Source organism: Vulpes lagopus, chromosome 7 (genome assembly GCF_018345385.1).
Source record: "Vulpes lagopus strain Blue_001 chromosome 7, ASM1834538v1, whole genome shotgun sequence".
In the NCBI taxonomy this organism is placed as follows: domain Eukaryota; kingdom Metazoa; phylum Chordata; class Mammalia; order Carnivora; family Canidae; genus Vulpes; species Vulpes lagopus.
In genome coordinates, this window is record NC_054830.1 from 18,656,404 (window position 1) to 18,678,696 (window position 22,293).

The 22,293-nt window shown below is 55.9% G+C and overlaps 3 protein-coding genes across 18 annotated transcripts; 1 reads left to right on the forward strand and 2 right to left on the reverse strand.

The window, feature by feature from the left end:
• Positions 1-7,993, reverse strand: CDHR4 (cadherin related family member 4). Of its 15 annotated transcripts, XM_041760723.1 has the most exons (19): positions 7,889-7,989; positions 6,924-7,108; positions 6,636-6,798; positions 6,468-6,559; positions 5,643-5,753; positions 4,892-4,995; positions 4,562-4,698; positions 4,087-4,276; positions 3,837-3,990; positions 3,496-3,583; positions 2,967-3,170; positions 2,747-2,886; positions 2,364-2,514; positions 2,056-2,276; positions 1,676-1,818; positions 1,115-1,171; positions 926-1,013; positions 669-699; positions 1-161 (listed from the first exon to the last, which is right to left on the reverse strand). In XM_041760723.1, exons 1-19 carry the CDS (start codon positions 7,938-7,940, stop codon positions 106-108), a joined length of 2,367 nt encoding a protein of 788 aa, XP_041616657.1. In that variant the 5' UTR covers positions 7,941-7,989; the 3' UTR covers positions 1-105. The 15 variants fall into 15 exon arrangements, 14 of the variants coding, with proteins under 14 accessions (XP_041616657.1, XP_041616647.1, XP_041616645.1 ...); XM_041760718.1 differs by having other exon boundaries at positions 22-699; XM_041760713.1 differs by having other exon boundaries at positions 2,047-2,514; positions 4,087-4,698.
• Positions 7,994-10,737: 2,744 nt separating this feature from the next.
• On the forward strand, positions 10,738-12,552 carry INKA1 (inka box actin regulator 1). 2 transcript variants are annotated; one of them, XM_041764309.1, is made up of 2 exons: positions 10,738-10,971; positions 11,718-12,552. In XM_041764309.1, exons 1-2 carry the CDS (start codon positions 10,921-10,923, stop codon positions 12,510-12,512), a joined length of 846 nt encoding a protein of 281 aa, XP_041620243.1. In that variant the 5' UTR covers positions 10,738-10,920; the 3' UTR covers positions 12,513-12,552. The 2 variants fall into 2 exon arrangements, with proteins under 2 accessions (XP_041620243.1, XP_041620244.1); XM_041764310.1 differs by having other exon boundaries at positions 10,913-11,049.
• A 187-nt stretch (positions 12,553-12,739) lies between these two features.
• On the reverse strand, positions 12,740-21,573 carry UBA7 (ubiquitin like modifier activating enzyme 7). Its single transcript, XM_041764308.1, has 24 exons — positions 21,352-21,573; positions 21,102-21,270; positions 20,867-21,001; positions 20,661-20,767; positions 20,232-20,322; positions 20,023-20,158; positions 19,727-19,824; positions 19,487-19,633; positions 18,846-19,016; positions 18,600-18,707; positions 18,367-18,447; positions 18,132-18,287; positions 17,858-18,023; positions 17,573-17,778; positions 17,409-17,473; positions 17,134-17,317; positions 16,981-17,055; positions 16,556-16,739; positions 15,950-16,032; positions 15,590-15,682; positions 15,306-15,497; positions 13,597-13,689; positions 13,422-13,522; positions 12,740-12,953 (listed from the first exon to the last, which is right to left on the reverse strand). The coding sequence occupies exons 1-24, from the start codon at positions 21,405-21,407 to the stop codon at positions 12,824-12,826; spliced, it is 3,027 nt and encodes a 1,008-aa protein (XP_041620242.1). The 5' UTR covers positions 21,408-21,573; the 3' UTR covers positions 12,740-12,823.
• Positions 21,574-22,293: the final 720 nt, after the last annotated feature.

The window sequence follows — 22,293 nt, forward strand, 5'->3', positions numbered from 1 at the left end:
TCTTCCGTTTGTAATTTTGTTTATTATTGATTCAGCTTGAAGACTCAGCCCATGATCATGGGAAGAAGAAATTCCACACACAGTGAAGCAGCTTCTCGGTCGGCCTCAGAGCCAGCGCCGGGCTCCCGTGAGCGTGTTGAACAGGTAATCTCTGCCTGTACCTGAACTCAGATGAACAAGAGGGAGAGAGGGCACTGCTGACCTCAGCAGAATAGCCTCTTTCCCTTAAAATTAAGGGAAGACATTCCAGAACCATGGTGAGACTCTCCTTCTTGATCCAACCTGTCCCCTCCCTCCTTTCTCAGCAATCCTGTGAGGTTTAGCTCAAATGCACAGGAAGCATTCTCGATTCTCCCAAACTGGACACCAGCCCCCCTAAGCCCAGTGCCAGAGTACTATGCCATAAATCACTGATGACAGTGTAATATCTGAGGGCCTCTCCCTTCACCACCCTTTTCTCCATGGGCAGAAACCAGACCAGGTCTGAGTCACCTTCTGGTCCTATAAGTGTTTAAGAAACATTAGCTGAAAAGTGAATGGGGGTGAGAACAGACCCCATTCAGGGAAAAAGTAGATAGTGAATGCTTGGTGTAGAAGGAAATACTGAGATGGACTAAGGAGAGAAAGTGGACCCAGGTGGAGAGTGGTTTGGGACGAGGGGGGCTCACGGGGGTCCTGTGCTCTGCCATCAAAGTGCTCCTGATGGGAAGAATGAGAAGGGGCAATGAGTTGAGCCCTGCCCCTGGGGAGCAGCTGGAGATCTGCTCCCAAAGGGGTCAGAAGCCCACCTGCCTCCACCATCCTGATGGTGCTGGCATGGGCTCTACCACAGGGGTACCTATCTACAAGGAAGGAGGCAGGCTTGGCTGGGGAGTATTCTAGAGCAGCCTCAGTGCCCACTATACTGGATGGTAGGTTGGCATACCAGGCTCATGACACTACTGGGTGCTTGGGGCATCTCCATCCTTGGTGCTTCCATGAACCCCTCAATGGACTCCTCAGTTCCCTGGATACTAGGGCAAAGTAAGAGCAGGAATACAGAATAAGGGTCTTGGCTCCAGCCCAAGTTTAAGAGATGGACTCTCAGACATAGAGGTAGGCAAAAGAGACTGACCTGTTTAGTAGCAGCTCGTGGGCTGGTTTGTTTGGTGTCTGTAGCATCTGGGCCAACCTAAAATGCCAGGAGGAGGGACCAGTCAGTGAGGGCAGCAGACTTGCTGGCTCCAGGAACCAACATCATTCATCTGTCCCTTTATACTGGGGATAGCCGATGTCTGTATGCAATACCCACATTGTTACCCTCACCTTCCCCTAGATTCAGTCCTGTGCCCATAGAAAATTCATTCTTAGGGGCAGATTAGGTTTGAAGTGGAGGGTCAGGGTCAGAAATAGGACTAAATCCCAATGGATGACAAACTCCCAGATTCAAACACTGGCCTCATCCACACCCACCCCATTCCAAGACCAGGCTCTGCCAATAATGGAGACAACTTCTTCCCAGTGCCTCTCTGCCTCTAACATGATGACCTCTGGAGGGAGAGCAGCCCCCATTGATATCAGTTTGTCTGCACATCAATTTGGGCATTATCATCAAATCTTGGTGAAACCACTTATCACAGATGAGGTCCATTAGCAGGCTGGGGTAAGGCAGAGAGCAGAGGGATAGGAACCCTACCCCTGGAAGAGCCTGCTGAAGAGCCAGCCCAGAGCCAAGAGAAAGAGGGCACTGGTAACTGTCAGCACCACCACAAACCAGGGTTCTGGCTGCCAGAAAACCTCCGTGTCTGTCACAAGCAGGGGTGTCATCATCGAAGGCACCTGAAATGGAGGCCACAGCCTTGCTAAAAATGTCCTGATCATCCAGCCTTCAAATCTCTCCAAGGGTTGAGCCACCCCACACCCCTGAGTTGCTCTTCTGTATTGCCAGGTTCTTTGCATTCAATGGCTCCCTCTGGAATGCCATCCCCCATCATTCCACCTGGAAAACTGGGTCTCCTTGTCCTTCAAGGCCCTCTCTCCCCACCTCTCAAGGTCCCAAGGACCAACCCCCCTCACTGTGACTCTGTGGATGCGGGTGGCTGCTGTGCTGGCATTCCAGGGTACGACATGCACAATGATGGTGGCTGTGGTGCTGAGATGGGGGATAGAGGGACCTGAATCGGCCACACAGATCAATAGCTCATAAGAATGGGGCTGCTCTGGCCAGGGGGGCCCCAACGTGATATCGTTGTACACCAGGATGGCTCCTTGCAGGCTGAATCGGCTCTGACTAGTCCCTGAAAATAGAGTGGCAGAAGAAGGGAACCATTGCTGGCCTTGGCCTGCTCCTTCCCCAACAGCCTGGTGGCCTCCATGGCCCTCACCTCCCACGATGCTGTAGGAAAAAGTCAGACGCTGTGGCTCCTGAGGAACCCAACATGACACCTTGGTCACCTCCACACTACGGCCCAAGGGAGTGTAGATGGTGAGTTCCTGAAATGGGGGCTGACACTCGGGGGAATGGTCGTTCACATCCTGCAGGAAGGTAGCCAGATCACCCCAGATTCCCCAGGCCAGCCCCTCAGTCTCTCCCTACCTCAACCAGAGCCTAGGTGTCAGGAAACCGGTTCCAAAGGTTTCCACAATGAGACACCACCCCCTTCCAGCCAACCAATGGAGGAAACTTCAGCAAAGTGTAGAAAAGCAGAATGCCAGGGGAAGATATGAACACTTTCCAATTTCTTCCAAGGTCTTGAGGCTCGATTACCTCAACCTCGATGGTAATGGTGCAGGAACCAGAGCGGCGCTGGGTAGGGTCCTGGTCTTGGCTATGGTCAGTCACCAGGACAGTGAGCCTGTATGATTTCTGCAGCTCATAGTCCAAAGATCCCAGGAGGTGAATCTCCCCTAGAAGAGATGGCCACAGCCTCAGTCTGCAGAGTCAATTCTGGTTCCATCCCTCCATCCCAGCCGCAGGGTGGGAGTACCGCTGAGACGGTCCACAGAAAAGGTGCTGGGCCCACCAGAGATGAAGTACTCAACGCTGTTGTGCGGGTAATCCTTGTCCATGCCCACCACAGAGCCCAGCAGGGTGTAGGGCCCTGCATCTTCCCGGATCCGGAATGTATGTGGAACACAGGCTGGAGAAAACTCGTTGACAGGAGTCACCATCACCAATACTGGCACCTCAGCTGGAGGCCATTTGTCAATCAAGGAGCTAGCCTGGGGTGCCCAGCCCTTCCCTGGGGTGTGAGGAGGGAGACATGGCCCTGCCCTGGGGATCTAAGGAGGGAGAAGGTCTGGAAGAAGGAAGAGCAATAGCCATTCCTTACTTGTACTCCCATGGGGTTTGGGGGGGGGGGTGTCAAGGAGAGGAGAGATAATGCCCCACCCTGGGGTTCTGATGAGGTGGAGACAACTCTGCCCTATTGATCTCCATAACTCTATCTTGAGGATATGGAGAGGGGTACAGAACAGCCCTGTCCTGAATGTCCAGGCCTGGGTGTGGTCACTCACTCAGGGGCTGATCACCATTGAGCACCAGGATAGAGGCTGCATGCTGAAAGCAGGCCCCAGGAGCATCACAGTCCAGTGTAGCATTCACCTGGCCAGAGGGAGCACAGAGTGATGCCAAGCCAAGGCCTGGAAAAGCCTGGAGCCACACTGGGCTGCATCAGATCAGGTCATCCACACATCGTCAACCCTGAGCCTCTGTTTTCGGGACTACAAAGCAGATTGACTTCACTACCATCTTCTTCACCACCATGGCCTCAGCTCCCACAGACCCTTGCCCCCCGACCCTCTACCTTCCTGTCCCGAACACCCTGCACATGAGTCTGGAGGTAGGGACTGGGCACCTCCAAGGCCCTGTCTCGAAGACAGAGGCTAGCCAAGCCAGGAGGACTGTAGAACCGCAGCTTGTAGTCGAGGGTAGAGCCAGAAGAGTCTGGATCAGTACAAGTGAAGGTGTTCAGCACAGTGCCAACCAGCGTGGTCTCGCGTATTTCAGTCCTGAAAACAGAGTGTGGGCAGCAGGACAAGAATTGAACAGGACCACAAGCCATGGCCATCACCCCAATAGCTTAGGTAAAGTTCCTGTATACTCACACCAGCATCGCTGGGAGGCAGCGCGGAGGCCAGCGGTTAACCGAACGCACGTTCACCGTGAGATCGAGCTCTACGCTGGCCCGCGGCCTGAGCCGCTCATAGGCCTTCACCCGCAGCCTAGTGACTGCCGCGCCCGCGCCCCGGGCCAGCGCCGACTCCAGGGGCGCCGCGGTGCGGACCAAGCCGTCGACTGGGCGGGATAGGGGTGGGAATGCTGAGTTTAGCCCCGCCCCCAGCTCTGTCGGGTCCCCATCCTCCCACGGGATCCATCGCAGCGGGAGGGCGCTGAGCCTGGCCACCCTCACCACCATCTCCGAGGACCCCTCTAACTCTAGCCCAGCCCCCAAACATCCACCGCGCCCCAGTCTGCCTTGGCTCCAGCCTCGTTTCTCAGGAGGGCGAGGAGGTAGCACGGGTCTCTCTGGACCAGCCACAGAGGCATTCCGCACGCACCCCCCGCCCCAATGCCCCTCACCACGTCCGATGGAGAAGAGAGGGCAGGGCACTGGGGAGAGGATTTCGTAGCGCACGTCGAAGCCCCGGGCCCGAACCTGAACCACCTCACTGCCCGGGGCCAGGTCCTCCCGGATAGTGATATTTGGGGCCTGCTGCCTGGACCAAAAGGGGGGCACTAGCTCATGTCCGCTCACGCCATGCCCTGGCCCTGTCCACAGGCCCCTCCCCCGGGGCTCCTCATACAGGAGCTGGCTGGGGACACCCAGCAGCCCCACATCTTAACCTCACTCCTCATTCCCTGGGGCTAAGCCTTGCCACTCCCACTGTACCCAGGGTAGGGGAGCCTTACAGGAAGGAGATCTGACTGGAGGGAGCAGGCAAAACTTTCACCTTCAGTGTCCCATGGCAGCTTCGATTTTGTCCAAAGGTCACCAAAATCTGAAGCTGGAAGACCTGCAGTGCACACAAAACAGGAAAGGAACTATGAGTCTACCTATATGTCTGTGTCTAGTCTTCCCTCCAAATAGGCACTCCCTGCCACAGGCCCTCCACAAGGAGCCCCAACACTCACTCTGCCCTATGACTTGTCACTCTGCTGACAGGTACTCCTTTGAGTCCTATTCTTTGGGGCTATAAATTCTTCTTTAAGGATGCTAACAGTGCAAAGGAGTGTGATATCTGAGTCATTTACAATGTGACATCATCTTAGAGCCAATCATTAAGACCTGGAAGTTTTAAAGAAGGAATTTCTTTTCTTTTTTTAAGAAGGAATTTCTTTAACCTCCTCCAGACTGTACTGGCCACTTCACCCAGAACTTTCTCTTCTTGTGTGACTGCTCTGCACACTCTTAGTTCTATTAAAGGAACTGGGAGCTCCCAAAACCAGGGATCCCTTTTCTTTCTGGAACTCCAGAACCCAGGACAGAACCAGGCCAACATTGGAGCACAGCCAGCACGTGACAACAGGTACAGATATGGGCTATGTCTGAGCAGGGCAGCAAAATCTAGAAGGCCAAGAACAAATAAACCTCTAGGAGGTGGTGGCTCTGTACATTGTATGCCCCATCCATGGGTATCCCCAGGTCCCAAGTCAAGCTCACCTTTTGACCCTGGCCTTTGAGGCCCTGGGATGGCGCCAGCAGCCAACCTTGCCCATTGATAGAGAAAGGTCCAGGGAAGTATGGAGGGTCCTGGGCACTGATGATGCTTATCTGACAGGATAGAGGTGCTAAAGGCTGCCGCCCCAGCCCACAGTGCCCCCAAGCATCCCTGTCAAAATCTCCCAACAACCCAGCAGGTACCTGCCCACACCCAGCTCTCTCATACCCCACCAGGAGGTGGCTCCCCAACCTCCACCCTGACCTCTGGTCCTGATCTTCAATCTTTTCTGCTTTTAAATCAATAATTTTTTAAAAATTCATTTATTTATTCATGAGAGACACAGACTAAGAGAGAGAGAGAGGCAGAGGCACAGGCAGAGAGAGAAGCAGGTTCCATGCAGGGAGCCCGATATGGGACTGGATCCTGGGTCTCTAGGATCATGCCCTTGGCCGAGGGCGGTGCTTAACTGCTGAGCCACCCAGGCTGCCCAACCATTTTGTTTTTTAAACTACATTTCTTTTTCAGATTACAAAAGTGATACAGAATTTCCATGAAGAATTCAGGACACACAGGAGAATCTGAAAGAACACAACCCCCTGGGATATCTTTGGTCGCCCGATTGACCCCATTGGGAGGTTATTGGGGGTGGGCAGCCTTCAGTGGCTCTCTCCAAAAGCATGCATCATGCAGAGGCTTAGCTGGCACTAAAGGGTCCCTCTGCAGTCTGTGTTTGGCCAGAGAGGAGATGGGCCAAGGAGGAGCCAGGTTCGGTTTCCCATATGCCTCCCCCACCCTGTCCCCCACTGCCCATGTGTTGGGCTCACCTGGGCACGCTGAAGTTCCACGCCTGGGAGCAGCAGAGTGTACAGCTGGGTCCCGGGTGTGACCGTTTCCCGAACCTGAATGATTTCCCCAGCTAGCCAGAGGGAAGGTCAGGGAGGCTCTGTTCAGACCATGCCTGCCCACCCCCTGCCTGCTGCCCCTGGCCTCACCTGGGCTGGCAAATCGGCCAGCACATGAGCTATAGCCAGGGTCCCGCTGCACATCCACAAAGAGCAGTCCCTCCATCACGTAGTTGCCACATGTGAACCGCAGCTGCAGTTCATAGTGGTTTACTGCTAGGGCATCCAGCCGGGCTGAGCTGCTTAAGGTCACCTGGGACAGATGGGCAGTGCCATGTGGGACTCTAGGCTCTCCATCCCCCTATACTACCTCTAGCTTTGTGAATTTAGGGTCTGCCCTTGTTCCCCCATGGTTCCCATCTGTGCCCATGCCCCTACCATGCCCATATAGATCCCGTGCCACCTGGTCAGGCTGGGTGGGTTGAAGAAGGTGGTGGGTGGTTTCACATGGATCAGCTCCAGGATGGGCATGTGAAGAGTACAGTTGAAGGGAAAGGATTTAAGGATGGTCCCAGGTCCCTGGCTCTCAGAGATATTTATGAACCAGGGCAGACAGTGGACTTCTGTGAAGAAGAGAATTCAGGACAGCCCGGGTGGCTCAGCAGTTTAGCACCACCTTCAGCCCAGGGCGTGATCCTGGAGACCTGGGATCGAGTTCCCCATCAGGCTCCCTGCATGGAGCCTGCTTCTCCCTCTGCCTGTGTCTCTGCCTCTCTCTCTCTCTCTCTCATGAATAAATAAAGAAAAAAAATTTTTTTAAAAAGAGACAATTCAGGCTTGAGGACCTCTCCCCCAGGCTCATGGAACCACAGATATGAGCCTTCTGCCTCAGCCTGCCTCAGGTCATCACATCTTGAGACCAAGCAGCCAAATCTCATCCTTGTCCCCCACATTCAACCACAGCTCAGCTCATTTAACAGAATGGGAGCCAGGACTTGGTTGAGGAAGCAGCCACGATAAGGAATGAGGATCAGGGGTTGCCTGGATGGCTCAGTGGTTTAGAGCCTGCCTTCGGCCCAGGGCATGATCCTGGAGTCCTGGGATCAAGTCCTACATCGGGGTTCCTGCATGGAGCCTGCTTCTCCCTCTGCCTGTGTGTCTGCCTCTCTCTCTCTCTCTCTCTCTCTCTCTCTCTCTCTGTGTGTCTCTCATGAATAAATAAATAATCTTAAAAAAAAAAAAAAAGGGAATGAGGATCAGGGAGTTAGATCTTTGCCCTTCCCTGGCTCTCCCACAGCCCTTGCCCTGCACAGTAACCTATCTGAGACGAGTCACAATTCCACTCCACTGCAGAGTGTGTTGGGGCATGAGCATTGGGTTTCCCCCACCCACCAGCTCCTCACCAGAGGCAACCAGAGCAAGTAGAAGCACTGGGGGCCCGAGCAGTGCCATCATGGCCTGAAGATACCAACAGCAGAAGAGACTCCGGCAAACCAGACGTGTTTGTCAGGCCTACCCCGTTGCCAGGTCAGTTGCTTAAACACAGCCGGGCAGGCTGGACTCTTGGGCCTCCCAGATCCAAGCCCCACCCATCCCTGATGACCTGAGCTCTAGACTCCAGACAGGCATTAAGAAGCTTAGACAACCCCAAGTTTCACTGCTTCCAGTGAATTCTTCCGTTCGTTACTACAACCCAAAGGAAATGTTAGGGGGAAAGGATCAAACTTCAGGTAGGGAAACGGAGGCTTAGGGAAGTAAGCCTTGGTCATGCAGTCTTGGAGACAGCATAAGCACAGCACCTGGAAAAACTGGGCTAAGGATTTGCTACCCTACAGAGTCCAAACTCCAGATGCCCACCCCCTCTCAGCATTAGAACATTATCTGCCTTCAAGTCTGAGCCCAGCCATCAACAAAATCTCTTAAAAGTTGCCTGCATTCAAAAAGCAAAAAGCGTCCTTGGTGGTATAAATCAAAATAGTGGTTGGCTTTGGATATATCAACTGGAGGGGGCGCAAAGTATCCTCCTATGGAGTAGCTGGGGATGGTCTATACCTTGATCTGGGTGACAGGTGTACAAGGGTCTTCAGATTTTAACATTTATTGAGCTGTACCTTTGAGAGTTGTCCATTTGTTACATTTATATGTCAGTTTTCAAAAAATGTCTACACTTACTTTTTCTAGTTCTTCCTCTCTCACTCTCTTCTGCCAACTGTCATCAAGTTTGTCTCTCTGTGAAACTGCCCTTGTCAGAGTCCTCGGAGATGTGCATACTGCCAAATCCAGTTCTTTCTTCAATCTTACCTTCCTGGCAGTGTTTGACACTTGCTCCCTTGGCTCCTAAAGCGGCCTCACTGTTTCCTTCCACCTCCCTGGCAGTTTCTGCTTAGCTCCTTTGCTGGTTCTGCTTCCCTACCATGACCAAGAGGACTGTTCCAGGGTTCAGTCCTGACTGCTGCCTCTGTCTACATTCACCTCCCAAGCCCGTGGCCTTAAATACCATCCACTCACTTTGCCTTCCAGACTAAGGCTTCGGTGTGATCTCTCTCCCATATTCCAGGATCATACACCCAGTGGCTGACCCTGCATCTCATGTTAGATGTCTAACAGGCACCTAAGGGCCACATGTCCACAGATAATGGTTTGGTTTTCCTTCCCAAACTCGTCCTTCTTCAGTCTTTCCTGGATCAGTTTGCGGCAATTTCATCCAACCAATTGTTCTGGCCAATCTAGAAATCTAGAAGTCGTGCTGGATGCTCTTTTTTCCTTACCCATATTCATGCATCAGCAAGACTTGATTTTAGCTCCAAAACATACTTCAAAGTCACCCCCTTCTGTGGCCCAGCTCCACTCTTGATGGATGAGGGCAGGAGCCTTCACTCTAACTACAGAGTGGTTCTCCTAAAGCAGCTGGGATTATCCAAACAAGAGCCAGCCCAGGTCATTGCCTGCTCAAAAGCCTCAGTGCTCTCCATCACACCAAAAACAAAACCCTTTATTTCCTTCTAAGGCTGCTAGAAGCCTGGTTTTACTGACCTCCTCATTTCCCCACCTATTACCATCTAGATACCTGGGCCTTCTTTATGTTATTATGCCCTGTGCAACTCTTCTCTTCTCAGGGCCTTTAATTGGCTGATGCTTCTGCCTAGAATCAATCTTTCTTTTTTCTTTCTTTCTTTCTTTCTTTCTTTCTTTCTTTCTTTCTTTCTTTCTTTCTTTCTTCCTGAGACAGCACAAATGGGTGGGGGCAGAGGGAGAGAGAATTTTAAGTAGACTCCACATTCATCATGGAGTCCAATTTGGGCTCTGTATCACCACCCTGAGATCATAACCTGAACTGAAATCAAGTCAGAAACCTAACTTACTGAGCCACACAGGCGCCCCTAGAATATCCTTCTTGATTTCCCATGATGGTTCATTCAGATCCCATGCAGAATGCAGCTTCCTCTGCGAGTCCCCTCTCCCAGACTAGCCCGGCCACCCTCATTCCCGCAACTTTTCTGTCTATTGACTTGTCTAGTCTTTCTCAAGTTAGACTGTATCCTGGAACCTAGCCTCGGATCCTGGAGCGGCCTCCAGGAACTGGCTGACTATTCTGGACAGAGTGCCGCCCTAAACCCCTGCGTTCTAGGTTGGCTTGTGTTGCGGGCAGAGGGAAATTAGTTGAGTTGCCCAGGTAATCGTGGCTAACCGCGGCTCCCCACTAGGGGGCGGCCCCGCCTAGCTCTGCCCAGACGCGCGGTGGGAGAGGGCGCGGGCTGCGCCTGGGCTGAAGCCTTTCTCCCGAGTCGCCGCTGCAGCGGCGCGGTCCGGTGCTCCCTGAATCCTCAGAGGGGGCAGATCCTCCCATCGCTTCCAGGGTGGTAGACGCCCGCTCCAGGAATGGATTCAGTGGGTCGGGCCCAGAGCAGCCACCGGACTGTTGGTTCCACGCTTGGGGGCGCTCTGCCTGCACGTGGGCGTGGCTGGCGGGGGTGGGGGGATCCGCGCCTTCACCGGGCCCCTGCGGGAGGGACCGCGGTTCTATACCGGAAAAACGGGAAAGCCGAGGCTACCGCGGGGAATCGACTTGTCTCGGGTCCTGCAGCGGAGCTGGAGTCGGCTCAACCGCGCAGGGTGTAGGGGAGCGCCAGTCCCGCCCCTTCCCCCCTCCCGGAGCTGGAGAGGAGTGGGGAGGCGGCCTCAGGCTCACCACCCCCGCCCGGCCCGAGGGGCGGGGCCACTTCGGCCCCGCCCTGGCTCCATTGGGGGCGGCACCAGGGGCGGGGCGCGGCTGCCAGATGTTGGGGCGGCGGCGGCGGGAGCTGCGGAGAGCGAGCAGCCGCGGAACCAGGCGGAGGGCCGGGCGCCGCTGGCCGGCCCGCTGGGCCCTGTGGGCGCCGGTCCCGCTGGAGTTCGAAGAGGAACTGGCAGGCCTGGCGGGCGCTCCGGCACGGGCATGCACAGCGCTCGGCTTGACAGCTTCCTGGGCCAGCTCCGCTGGGAACTGGTGAGGCTTGGGAGCGGGTGTGGCTTGTGAGGACGTGTGCGGGGTGCCCAGCTGCCGTCCGGCCCGAACAACACACGGGTAGGGGCCGTCCCGAGTGCCCATCTAAGGCAGGATGGGGGCGGGGCGGCGCAGATGGCCCAGATGGCCCGCATCGGGTTTCGGACGGTTGGGAGCTGCGCTGGGCATCAAGTAACAGCCGCCCAGCTGGCCTTGCTGCCGGGGCGGCAGAGGGAGTTGGCGGGGAGAAACTTCTTTTGGGGTGGATCAGGGGGCTGAGAGGGACTAAAGAAGTGCTGGCACTGGTGTGGATGCCTTCTACCCCAGACCGACCTGTACCTCCTTCCCTACCCCCTACCTGGCAAGTGCTCTTTCTCTGAAAGAGGCTATGAGCTTTGGGGTGCTGAATCCCTCAGGAAGCAGGGATGCTCCCCCACCCCTAGCCCTGAACAGGACCTACTTCCCGATACAGATAGGCTCCCAACCCTGCCTCCCGCCTTGGTGGCGGGTACCGACTTGCCCAGCTCTGCGTGCTGCAGCCTGCCGGACTGCCACCAGGTCGGCTGATGGGAGCCACACGAGCTACGTGTGCCAGTGCCTCCATGCCGGCCCGGTGCCCACTGGAGGCCTGCTGTCCAGGCCTACAGGCCTATCCAGCCCTCCTGGGCCTTCAGTTTTGGGACTGGTCTGGCCAGGCAGGCAGGGGTGACAAGCAACTCCTCCAACTTGGGCCCTCTCTTTTTCCACAGCTGTGTGGCCGGGACACAGGCTCACCTCCCATGTCTGGGCCCCTTCCAACACCCCCCAAACCTGGCCCATGTGTTCCGCTCAGCCACCGGCTCAGGGCTTCAGATGCCTTGGAAGAGAATTCAGTCTGCTGTGTAGAAGAGGAGGAGGAAGGTGTAGTCATAGGAGACAAGGGTGTTGTCTTGAGGAGCCCCAGGGAGCATGCCCTGGACTGGGACTCTGGCTTCTCTGAAGTGTCAGGCAGCACATGGAGAGAGGAAGAATTGCCTATACTCCAGCACCCATCACCCCCAGCATGGCCCCTACATAGACAACGCCTCTCAGCCAGTGGCATTCCCCAGCCCAGCAGAGCCCCTGCAGCCAGTGCACCACCTGCCCACCGGCCACGTCCCAAGTCTACCCCAGATGCCTGCCTGGAGCATTGGCAGGGGCTGGAAGCTGAGGACTGGACAGCAGCCCTGCTGAACAGAGGTCGCAGTCGCCAGCCCCTGGTGCTGGGGGACAACTGCTTTGCTGACTTGGTGCACAACTGGATGGAGCTGCCAGAGACAGCAGGTGAGGGGGACAATGGTGGTGGGCCCCGTGCCCGTGCTCGGCCCCCTCAGTTCTTGCTTGGGCTCTCTGAGCAGCTGCGGCGCCAGCTGGCCAGGGCACGCCGGGCGGCTATGGCGGGAAAGCGACTGTCGTGCCCACCTCGCCCGGAACCGGAACTGCCTGCAGATGTCTCACGCTTTGCAGCCCTCATGAGCTGCCGCAGCCGCCAACCTATCATCTGCAATGATGTCAGCTACCTCTGACCCTGCCCTCCAGCCTGGGACAATAAAGGCCTTTTCTGGACTATCCTGGTTCCATACCCCTGAGGCTCTAGGAGGCGACCCCAGCTCTTTGAGGCACACAGCCCAGAAAGGCGAATCTAAAGAGCCCTTTCTCTCCCTGCAGGGGTCCCCATCATGTCCATGTCACACATCCTGTGCATTACACCCTGTGCCCCGTGTTTCATCATCCATCCATTCCACTCACACCCTTCTTCATCAAGTATTTATTGAGTGCCTACTATGGGTTCAGGATGCAGGGCTTGATAGAGCCAGGGAATAGGGCTACTTCCTTGTCACAGCTCATAGTGCAGGGGAGGGAAGGTAGTATCCTCATCCTCACCCTCACAGCTGAGCTCCAGCACCAGTACCCGCTGCCCTGGCTTAGGTATCCAGCCTGTCACCTGCTGTACCAATTCCGTCACCCTGGTAGTATGGGGCGGGGGAGAGAGGTGGGAGAGTGATTGGCTAGGTGAGCAGTGGTAGGCAGAGTAACTGGGCATGGATCAGAGGGTGCTGATGGGCTGTAAGGAGCCTAAGCCAGGGGCAGGAGGAGCTCGAGGCAGGAAACATCTGAAACTATTTTAGGAGCAGCAGGCAGGGCGGGCAAGGAGGCAGGAAGCTATGAGTCCCCTGGGAGTGGGCTGTGAAAGGGGGGCTTAGCAGAGTGTGGGGGAGCTTGTGGGGCTGGCCAAGCAGGCTGTTTGGAGGCCCCTTCTCAAGTTTTCCATCCTCACCCCACCCCCAGCCCATTTGCTGGCTCCATTTGGCAAAAGAAGGTCTCAGGACGGTGTGAGGGGCCCAAATGGGGATGGGAAGAACAAAGACTTCGGTCTCCCACCTCCAACCTCCAGGAATAGAACAAGTCGTGGCTAAAGCCAGATGTGGGCTCACCTGAGGGCTAGGCGCTGCGCCTGCTTTTCAGGCAGCCATCCTGCTGAGTAGAGCAGGGACCTCCCATGCAGCAGCATCTTCACCCTCAGCCCAAATTGTTCCTAGTGAAAGACAGGTCAGTGGCCAGCCAGGCCAGGTTGGGCCAGGCCTAAAGGCAAGGAAGAAGGGGGCTCACCTGGAGATGGGCCAGCAATAATTTCAGGGTCCTCTCTGGCTGCCCAGCAGGCACCTTCAGACGGTCCCAACAGGTCCATGTCAGGTGATGGAACTGGGGGGGAGGGGGCAGGAGGAGCTTCTCACACACACCCTCCCCCTACCCATTACCAGCAGCTGATGGCCCCTTTCCTAGAGGAGGAGCTGGACTAGAGGCAGGAAACAGAAGCCAGGGGGGTGGGGTTGGAAGGTGGGATCTGGGCCCAGAGTCTCAGCACCCTCTACGCCTATGCTGGGGCCAGCACAGGAAATGGAGCTATGCCCCCCCCACACACACACACACAAGGAAACGGGCAATCCATCACACAGGCTGTGTGTGTGTGTGTGTGTGTGTGTGTGTGTGTGTGTGTAAGGGGGTGGGTGTTGCTTCCTGAGGAAGCAGGAGCAGGGCCACTGCATTCATGGATAAAGTTGCTTGATCCTCAAATGCAAGGCTGGGAGCTGGGGGGTACACCCTGCCCCCTCGTCCTGTATTGCAAGGGCATCAGACTACATGGGCACCGAGGATCAAGGGGCCCAATGACTGCTCAGGCCCCACTGGCTAAGAGTCCCCAGCAGGGACATAGTCCACAGAGGCCTTTTCTTCCTGTCCCCTTGCCCTCCCTATTTCAAGAGTCTTGGGGTTCTATTGCCTGTTGCTAAGGATGGCAGGCAGCCAGGGGCCAGAAAGGGGGCCCTGACAGCCCCCCATAAAGCACAGTGGGGTCAAGCTGAGACGAGGCCAGAGGTGAGTTGGGGGGATCCTCCCTTGCCCCTTCCCCCTCCACCATAGACAAAGGCAGCTTATGTGATAGCTGGAGGAGAGGCCTTGCACAAAGGGGCTCTGTGTACTGTGCCCTGAGGGACCCCAGGGCTGCTCAGCAAAAGCCCAGTGCTGGCCCATGACCTCTCCCCTCTACCCTGGTGAGGGCATTCTCTCCACCCCCTCTCATGTGCCCTAAGAACATACCAGCTACTGCTGAGCCTGGGCACACAGCCAGGGGCATTCACAGCCCTGCATTCAAAGGAACACACACACACACACACACACACACACACACACACACACGGCCAGGAACGCCTGCATGTGTACTCACATGCACACCCATGCACGCCCACACTGAAGAAGAGTGCTGTACTCCCATCTGGCACACAGATGTACAAGCATGCTCCCTCCATGCCCACACACCATAGGGCCGGGGATGCCCAGACCCTGGTGCACTCACATCTGGGAAATGAACGCACACATCCCCACCCGCGGTGGTGAGCTCAGTGCCCTTTAACTCAGCTTAGAGGGGGTAGGCCAGGATCCCAGTGCCATACAGGCAGGAAGTTAGGCTCTGTTTGAGGCTAGGGCTCTAGTCACCCCCTCCTTTCCACCTCCCCTTTAAGGGTTTTACTAGAAGGAGGAGGCCGTGAGGGATGTCTGGCTCCACTAATGAGTTAAAGCTGCAGCAACCCCCAGACCCAGGGCAGTGGAGGGTTGCGGGGTGGGGGTGGCTGATGGCTGTTTCCTGTGTCTGACAGGTCCCAGTCTGGCTTCACAGCAGGAAGGGGGCTGGAGAGAGTTTTAAGGACTCACCCAGAGTCTGGGTTCTGGTGCAAACCCAAAGCCAGAGTAGAACCTGTTTTTGGTAGATCCAAGAAAACACCAGGCCTGGTGTGGGGTGGGGTGGGGTGTCAAGGGCTCACCTTCTGGATGGCTGGGGCAAAAGGTACCCAGCGGCTGAAGCGGTTTTCAGCCAGATGCAGGAAGCTGTGGCGAAAAGCACTGAGGGGCCGGGGCCTGCCCACCACCTTGTATAGCTCTAGGCCCACCAGGCCAGCCACAGCTGCTGTAGTGGTGGCAATGGCTGGAATAATCTTGCCCACAATTCGCTTGCTCTGCCAAGGACAAGAGATTTAGTCTGGACCCAAGGTGTATGGCCAGGGCTTGAAACCCACCTCCAGGCCTGAGCCCCAAGGGACAGAGTTACCTGGGAGCGGTTGGCAGGGAGGATCCCATAGTTCTGAGCTCTCAGGCTTGCTGCTGCTGCCACAAAGTCCATATGGAAGTTGCTATCATTGTCCTGTGAGGCCCGAGTCACAGTAGTGTTAACACTGCCCCGGAGTTCCTCACCATGGCTGACCACATGTCCCCACAGAGGACTCCCCACAATTTTGTGGGGTGGATGCTTGCATCTCCCCATTTATCAGATAAGGAAGCTGAGGCTCAGGGGAAGTGATCTGCTTTTGGGTGCTTGCCAGGAGGAGAATTCAGGCCAAGGGACTCCAAAGCTACCTCTTAGATCTTGCCCCTCCCCAGTTTGGCCCTTCACCCCTCCTTGGACTCTCACCTTCTCAAACTTCAGGGGCTTTAGGGGAGGGCTCCCGCTCCAGACTTCTAGGACTTCTTGCAATTTCTTTAATTGCTCAGGGCCTGGCAGACGAAAGGGGTGTTGGGCAGTTCTTAGTCCCCACTGTCTGCACTCTCCCTGGAGCTTTGGATCTAGTCTTGGTCTCTCCTAAGCCTAAACCGACCACTTTCAGAGAGACCCCTTAATCGATGCTGCAGTCTCTCCAGCAGCCCAAGCCCCACTCATGTATGCGTACGTGCATGCATACGTGTGCACATCTGCAGAACTCTGTCCTCACCTGGGAACTGGAGCTAGGTGCTCTCCAGGGCCCAGTGGTTTTTTTGTTTTTTTGTTTTGTTTTGTTTTGTTTTGTTTTCCTGAGAATCTGCCACGGGAACAGAGGTGGTAGGGTATGGGCAGCAGGTAGAGGGCCTACTGAGAGCCTAGAGGAGGAGCCCAAATCTTGAAAGAAGCAAGTTCAGAGGGCCTGAGAGATAGTGAGTTGGTCACAGGGCCCGCAGGCCCCCTTTTCCTTCTGCAGTGTAGGTTGAGGATGGGGCCAGACCTTTGGATGGCAGCATGGGGGACTAGAGCCAGGGACCTCACCATATTCAGCAGAAGCTGGAGCTAGCTTCAGGTCATTAGGAGAGTTGGGGGCCAAGTGCTGGGGCACAGGCAATGGCAGCAATTTCAGTAGTCCCCTGAGTGCCGTCTGGTCCCGTGAGCCAGGAAGCCCATGCATCTGGGCATACAGGTTAGCAGCTGCCAGCACATAGAGGAGGTGTGTGTCCTGCAGTCAGACCAAGAGCATGGGCAGATGTGTGGATGTGAGTGAGCACGTACAGGTGCAAGGGGTGGGGCTCACCTCCCATTCGCCTATCCACTTCAGTGCCTGCTTCTGTCTCACAATGTGGACACCCACAGGTGCACAACATGGCAACCTCCCTCAGCATCTGTGCATCTCTGCAGAATGCAGAGGTGCCCACCTCTGCTCTGAGGGGTCACATCCCCATCTTGGGATCCCCACTCACTTGGTTGGCATCAAACTCCAAGGGCCGGGGACACTGTTTGGGACCTGACCAGAAAAGAGTTCCATCCTCTAGCACCTAGGGAAATGGAAACTGTTGGGTTGGGTTCAGTCTGGTCCCCCTGAACCCTCAGCCTCCTGGTCCCTAAATACCCACTTTATCAGGTGGGAAATGGTTCAGCAGCTGCATAATGCCATAACAGAAGCATAGTTGCCAGTGGCCAAGGGCCCACAGCACACAGTCTTGCCAGGTCTGTGGACGCTCTCTCAGGATGCCCAGCACCTCCTGCAGCAGGGTCAGCACCTGGGGCCCATCTGTTTCTTCCAGAGAAGTAAGCACCCTGCAGAGAGACAAGGAGGTTTGAGGTGAAGCCCTGAGGACGCTGGTGCTAGGGGCTCTGGAATCCCATTCACTCCTCTCGTTGGCCTTACTGCTGTCGGTGGTTGATGGTCTCAGCAGACAGACAGAAGAGCCCCTCAAACTTGTCCCGGGCCCACTATGGGGGAGAAAAGACCCATGAGGCGTCAGGTAGGGAACAGGTCTATAGCTGAGGACTGAGCTGGGTGGGGCAGGGGTCTCTGGGGGTGCTTCCTACCTGCACGGTGTGTTCTACTCTGCTGGGGAAGTATCTCAGGGTGCAGACGGGGTAGGTAGCTTCCTCGGAAGCTAAAGTCGAGGTAGGGGCTCTGTAGGCCTCAGTCACATGAGGCATGAACACTGAAGCATGGCCCATGGTGCCCTGTGTCCCAGCTTCCAGCAGTGGCTTCAGATAGTGGGTGCAGCGAGCAGCCACATACTTCCCTAGCAAGGGGGCAGAGGATCAGGAGTGAGGCTGGCACTGCTTTGAATAAGGGGCTGAGTTTCAAGGTCAAGCACTCACGGGCCTGGAAACTGTCCAGGGCAGCAGCCACGCCATCCACACAGGAGAAGAATTTGTCCCCAAAGATATGCTCTGTAGTGGGATCGAGCAACATGGTGAGTGGGGTCACCTGCAAGTCTGAGTTCAGGCGGTGAGTGGCCTCTGCAGCTACCTCTGCCTTCAGCCTCTGAGAAGAGAACAGGAAGATGCTTGGTGTGGGGGTGTGTGTGTCAGGGGGCAGGCATTGTGCAAGGACAGTCCAGGATGCAAGATGTGCGTAGGGGCCAGCACTCACACCAATGTCCTGGGTTGTGAAGAGGAACTGGCGGCTGAGATTGGAGTGCTCTACGTGGTCCATGTCGGCAACAGTCACGCCCCCGCTGGGCCCAGCCCCCAGGCCCACTAGGGCAAAACCTTTGAGCAGCTCACAGCCGATAGCACCAGCACCCACCTGCCAGCAGGAGCAGCTTTAGCCAGAGGGCCTAGCCTGACCCTCCCACCAACACCCCCAGCTGGACCTCAGAACTCACCAGGAGGTAGTGCTGCCAGCTCAGCTTCTCCTGAAAACCAGCCCCAAACACTGCAATTTGCCCATCATAGCGGCAACCTCTCTAGGGGACACAGACAGGGGTCAGTGATGGCCACTGGCCTGTGCTGTGTCTCCCTCTTACACTAACTTTTCCAGGTCAGGATCTCTGTTTCTTCCTGTGTCTTCCCTGGTCCTGGGTTTGGAGAAGGCTTGCACCCCTACCCCAGTTCTTACCGGGGCACAGTCCTCTGGTTTGGGAAGGGGTTCGCCATCTTCTGGAAGGCAATCGAGGGCATCAAAGTACAGCCACTGGTCCAGGGGCATGAACTTCCTGGAGATTGCCTAGAAGACAGGACTTCCATGTAGGAACTTCTGTCAGCTCCAAGCCTCCAGGGCTGCTGTCTGGCGCTGGGTGCCCTCTCACACCCACACTGATCTCCACACCCTTCTCAGACCTACCCTGCCCATGCCCATGCCCACCTTCAGCACCTCCTGGGCAGCCACTGCACCCATTGTGGCTGCCATGGGGCTCAAGCCACCAGCACTACTCAGGGCGACTGTTTGCACTAGAGCCTCATCCAGCGGCTCTCCTTTTGTCCCCTTCAGTGGTTCCAGGGACCGGGCCAGGCCCACCACCATCTCTGCATCAACCTGGGGGGTAGAACTCTGTGGGTACAACAGCCCCATCCTGAGCTCCAGCCTCCACTCAAACCCTTCACACAACCATCCCTCATTTCCACAGAAGAGGAAGCAGACCCTGGTTGTGAAGGCCCAAACCTGTCATGATGTGGCAGGTTAGGCAGGTAGCCTCACTCACCCCACCAGGCTCTGTGCAGCTCCACCAGAGGATGCCTAGACAATGCCCACGGAAGCTCCATAAACATGGGTAGAGATTTCAGCCCAGAACTGAGGGGGAGGCAGCGGCTTGGGTCCCCAGGCTTTGTGCCTGGTACTTTCGGGGACCCGGTCTCTGATCTGGGGACAGTGCTATCATTTCCTTTATTAAATGGGAAATTGCCTCTGGAACTATAACTCAGGTCTGTGAGATGATAATTGTTACTTCCTGGCAGATGAGACCCCAGTAAGACAGAGGCTGCGGGGGAAGCAATGGGGCCACTCACAGGATCCCAAGGCTTGGGCAGGCGGCCATGGAGGTGCTGGAACTGGTGCAGTGCACGGAACGCCTGGTGGAGGCACTGGGCACGATGAACTTCCTGGGGACTCTGGGCCACCATACGGGGCTGGAGCAGGGCTTCAGCCAAGGGCTTCTGCAACAAGTACTCAGCTCAGGGGCAGGTTCAGAATACCATGGGCCGCTTGAGGTTCCCAAGCTCCCCTACCTCAGATGTACTTGCACTCACATGGCTCACAGTCTTGGGTCTCTTGACCTCAGTGACAGCCCCACCTCGCAAGTAACGGGAGAAAGTTGCCGTGTTCCCAATCTCCAAGGTTCCATCCTCTAGGGGAGATCCAGTCTGGTCAGTATGACCTCTGAACCTGAATAGTTCCTCATATTCTATCCTGACTTGTGTCTGTGTCATCGACCTTGCCCCATACTGAGGAAGCTGGAGGGAGAACCTATCCCCAAGGACCAGGCTGTGTGTGCACCCAGTGGGGGCTTGGGCGTTGAGCCTGGAGTTGGAGTGAGTTGGCCTACCCTGCACGCGGATAGGCCGAGGATCGCAGCCATTGAGTTCAACCATGCCCTCAATGCCCGAGAAAGTCACCAAATCCCCATCGCAGAAGTAGTGGTCATCAGTCTCTTTTCTCAGAGTGAGAATTCCAGGGGAGCCCTGGAGAAGAAGTGGCTTGGTTCAGGGGTGCTCCTCTTGGTTAGCAGGTGAGTGCCCACACCTCAGCACCCACCTGGGAGATATGCTGGATGGCAGCTGTCAGAGGTTCTGCCTCTGTAGGGTCTTGCACGGTGAAGTCCTCACCAAAGTCACAGAATAACTGCCTGTGGTGTGATGGTAGGGGTTACTGAGCTGGCCCAGTGGTTATTCCCCATGCTTGCAGTGAAGGGTGGGTGACACCAGGGCAAGTCCAGAGAGCCAGCATTGGGGAAGGAATGCTGGGAGAGGCTGAGAAGCTGAAATTTGAGGGATTTACTGGAGCAGGTCTGGAGCCTGCGGTGGAGGAAGCAGAAGGGTGGGACTGAGGACTACAATCAGAAGGGGATGGTGGGATAGGCCTGGGGCTGGGTGGAGGACCACTAGAGCCAGCCTGGAGCTTGGAGCAGCACTGGAACCTATCACCGCTTGTGATGTGGCAGGTTAGGCAGGTAGCCTCACTTACCCCACCAGGCCCCGGGTCTCGGCCACCAGGAAGCAGATTCCGAGCTCATGGCATAAAGTGCCCACCTTCAACTGCTCCTCCAGCTTCGAGGTAGTTAGCACCACCACCTGGGTGAACCCCATGATCACCAAGGTCAGAACAACTGCTCAGCTCAGGCCATAGGAAGGGACTGGGCTCACCTGGAGAGTGGGGTGGGGGTGGGGTACCTGGAAGCCCAACAGCAGCTCCTCCGTGATGTCACCTGTGTGGACTGACACCTGAACAGCTTTGTTGAGCTTAGCCACAAGTCCTCGAGATGCCTCAGCCCTGCTTGTTTCCAAGTCCTGCTCTGAGAGGAAAAACTGGAGAGAGACCCAGTCTGGCTTGAACAAGGAGATTTCTCTTGGGCCCTATCCCCACCCTGGCTGGGAACCTGTAGCTCCCCCACCCCCCAACCTTCACCTGGGCAGCCAGGTCAGACCAACAGGTGGGGTGGGGATCATGCAGAGTGAGACTGCCCACACCCATCAGGACCAAGTTTTTGGCCACCTCAGCCCCCAGGCCCTGGAGGCCTGAGAGCAGGACTTTGGCTTCCCGAATTCTCTGCATGGCCGTCATGTCCAGTACATACCTGTGGAGGAGGAATAGAAAGGTAGACAGGAGATTGGAAGTCAGAAGGCCACCCCACCCCCTTCCCCACCTTGGGCCTCACAGCTGCCGTGAATATAGCTCCTCATCCACCAACTTGGAGGTCTCCAGGACATCCATCCTCAGGCCTGAGGCTGGACAGCAGTCTGCAGTGCTTATAGATAGGGTCACTGTATGCGAGGCTGTGCTGGCAGAGGCCAGTGCCTTACTGTAGCTGGTGCAAATAGGCACTAAGTTTCCGGGTCTGAGAGTAAAGGACACTACTGGCCACAGCTTTCTTCCTGGTTCCTCTGTAATTTCAGGGGAAGTGAAAGTGAAAGTGAAGCTAGACTGAGCCAGCTCCCGGTCTTGCCTCCCGACAGTTGGCAGCTGCAGGGCATGGGCAAAATGGGCCAGAAAACTCCTGGGTCTATTTGGCCTCTGGTAGAGTAAGTTTTTTTTTTTTTTTTTAAGATTTATTTATTTATTTATTTATTTATTTATTTATTTGAGAGAGAGAGAGCATGCAAGTGAGTCGGGGGAGGGACAGAGGGAGAGAATCTTCAAGCAGACTCCCTGCTGAGCAGAGAGCCCAGTGACATGGGGCTCCATCCTATGACCCATGAGACCATGACTTGAGCTAAAACCGAGAGTCATCAGATGCTCAACTGAATGAGCCACCCAGGTGCCCCAGCAGGTATCTTTCTTGAGAAAGGAAGCCATGGGAGGGACACATGTGGGCTGGAGGCAATGGTCTCCTGTGGCTCCCTACATCTCCCAAACCTCAGGCCCCATCCCCCTTGGTGTCTCTGCCTTCATGTTCTGCCCACCTACAGAGTACAGGCAGGAACCCCCGTATCCTGAGGACTCAACTGGTCCATAATACTGGGTAGAGGGCAGCCCGGGTGGTGCAGCGGTTTAGCGCCGCCTGCAGCCCAGGGCATGATCCTGGAGACCCTGGATTGAGTCACACATCAGGCTCTCTGTATGATGCCTGCTTCTCTGCCTGTGTCTCTGCCTCTCTCTC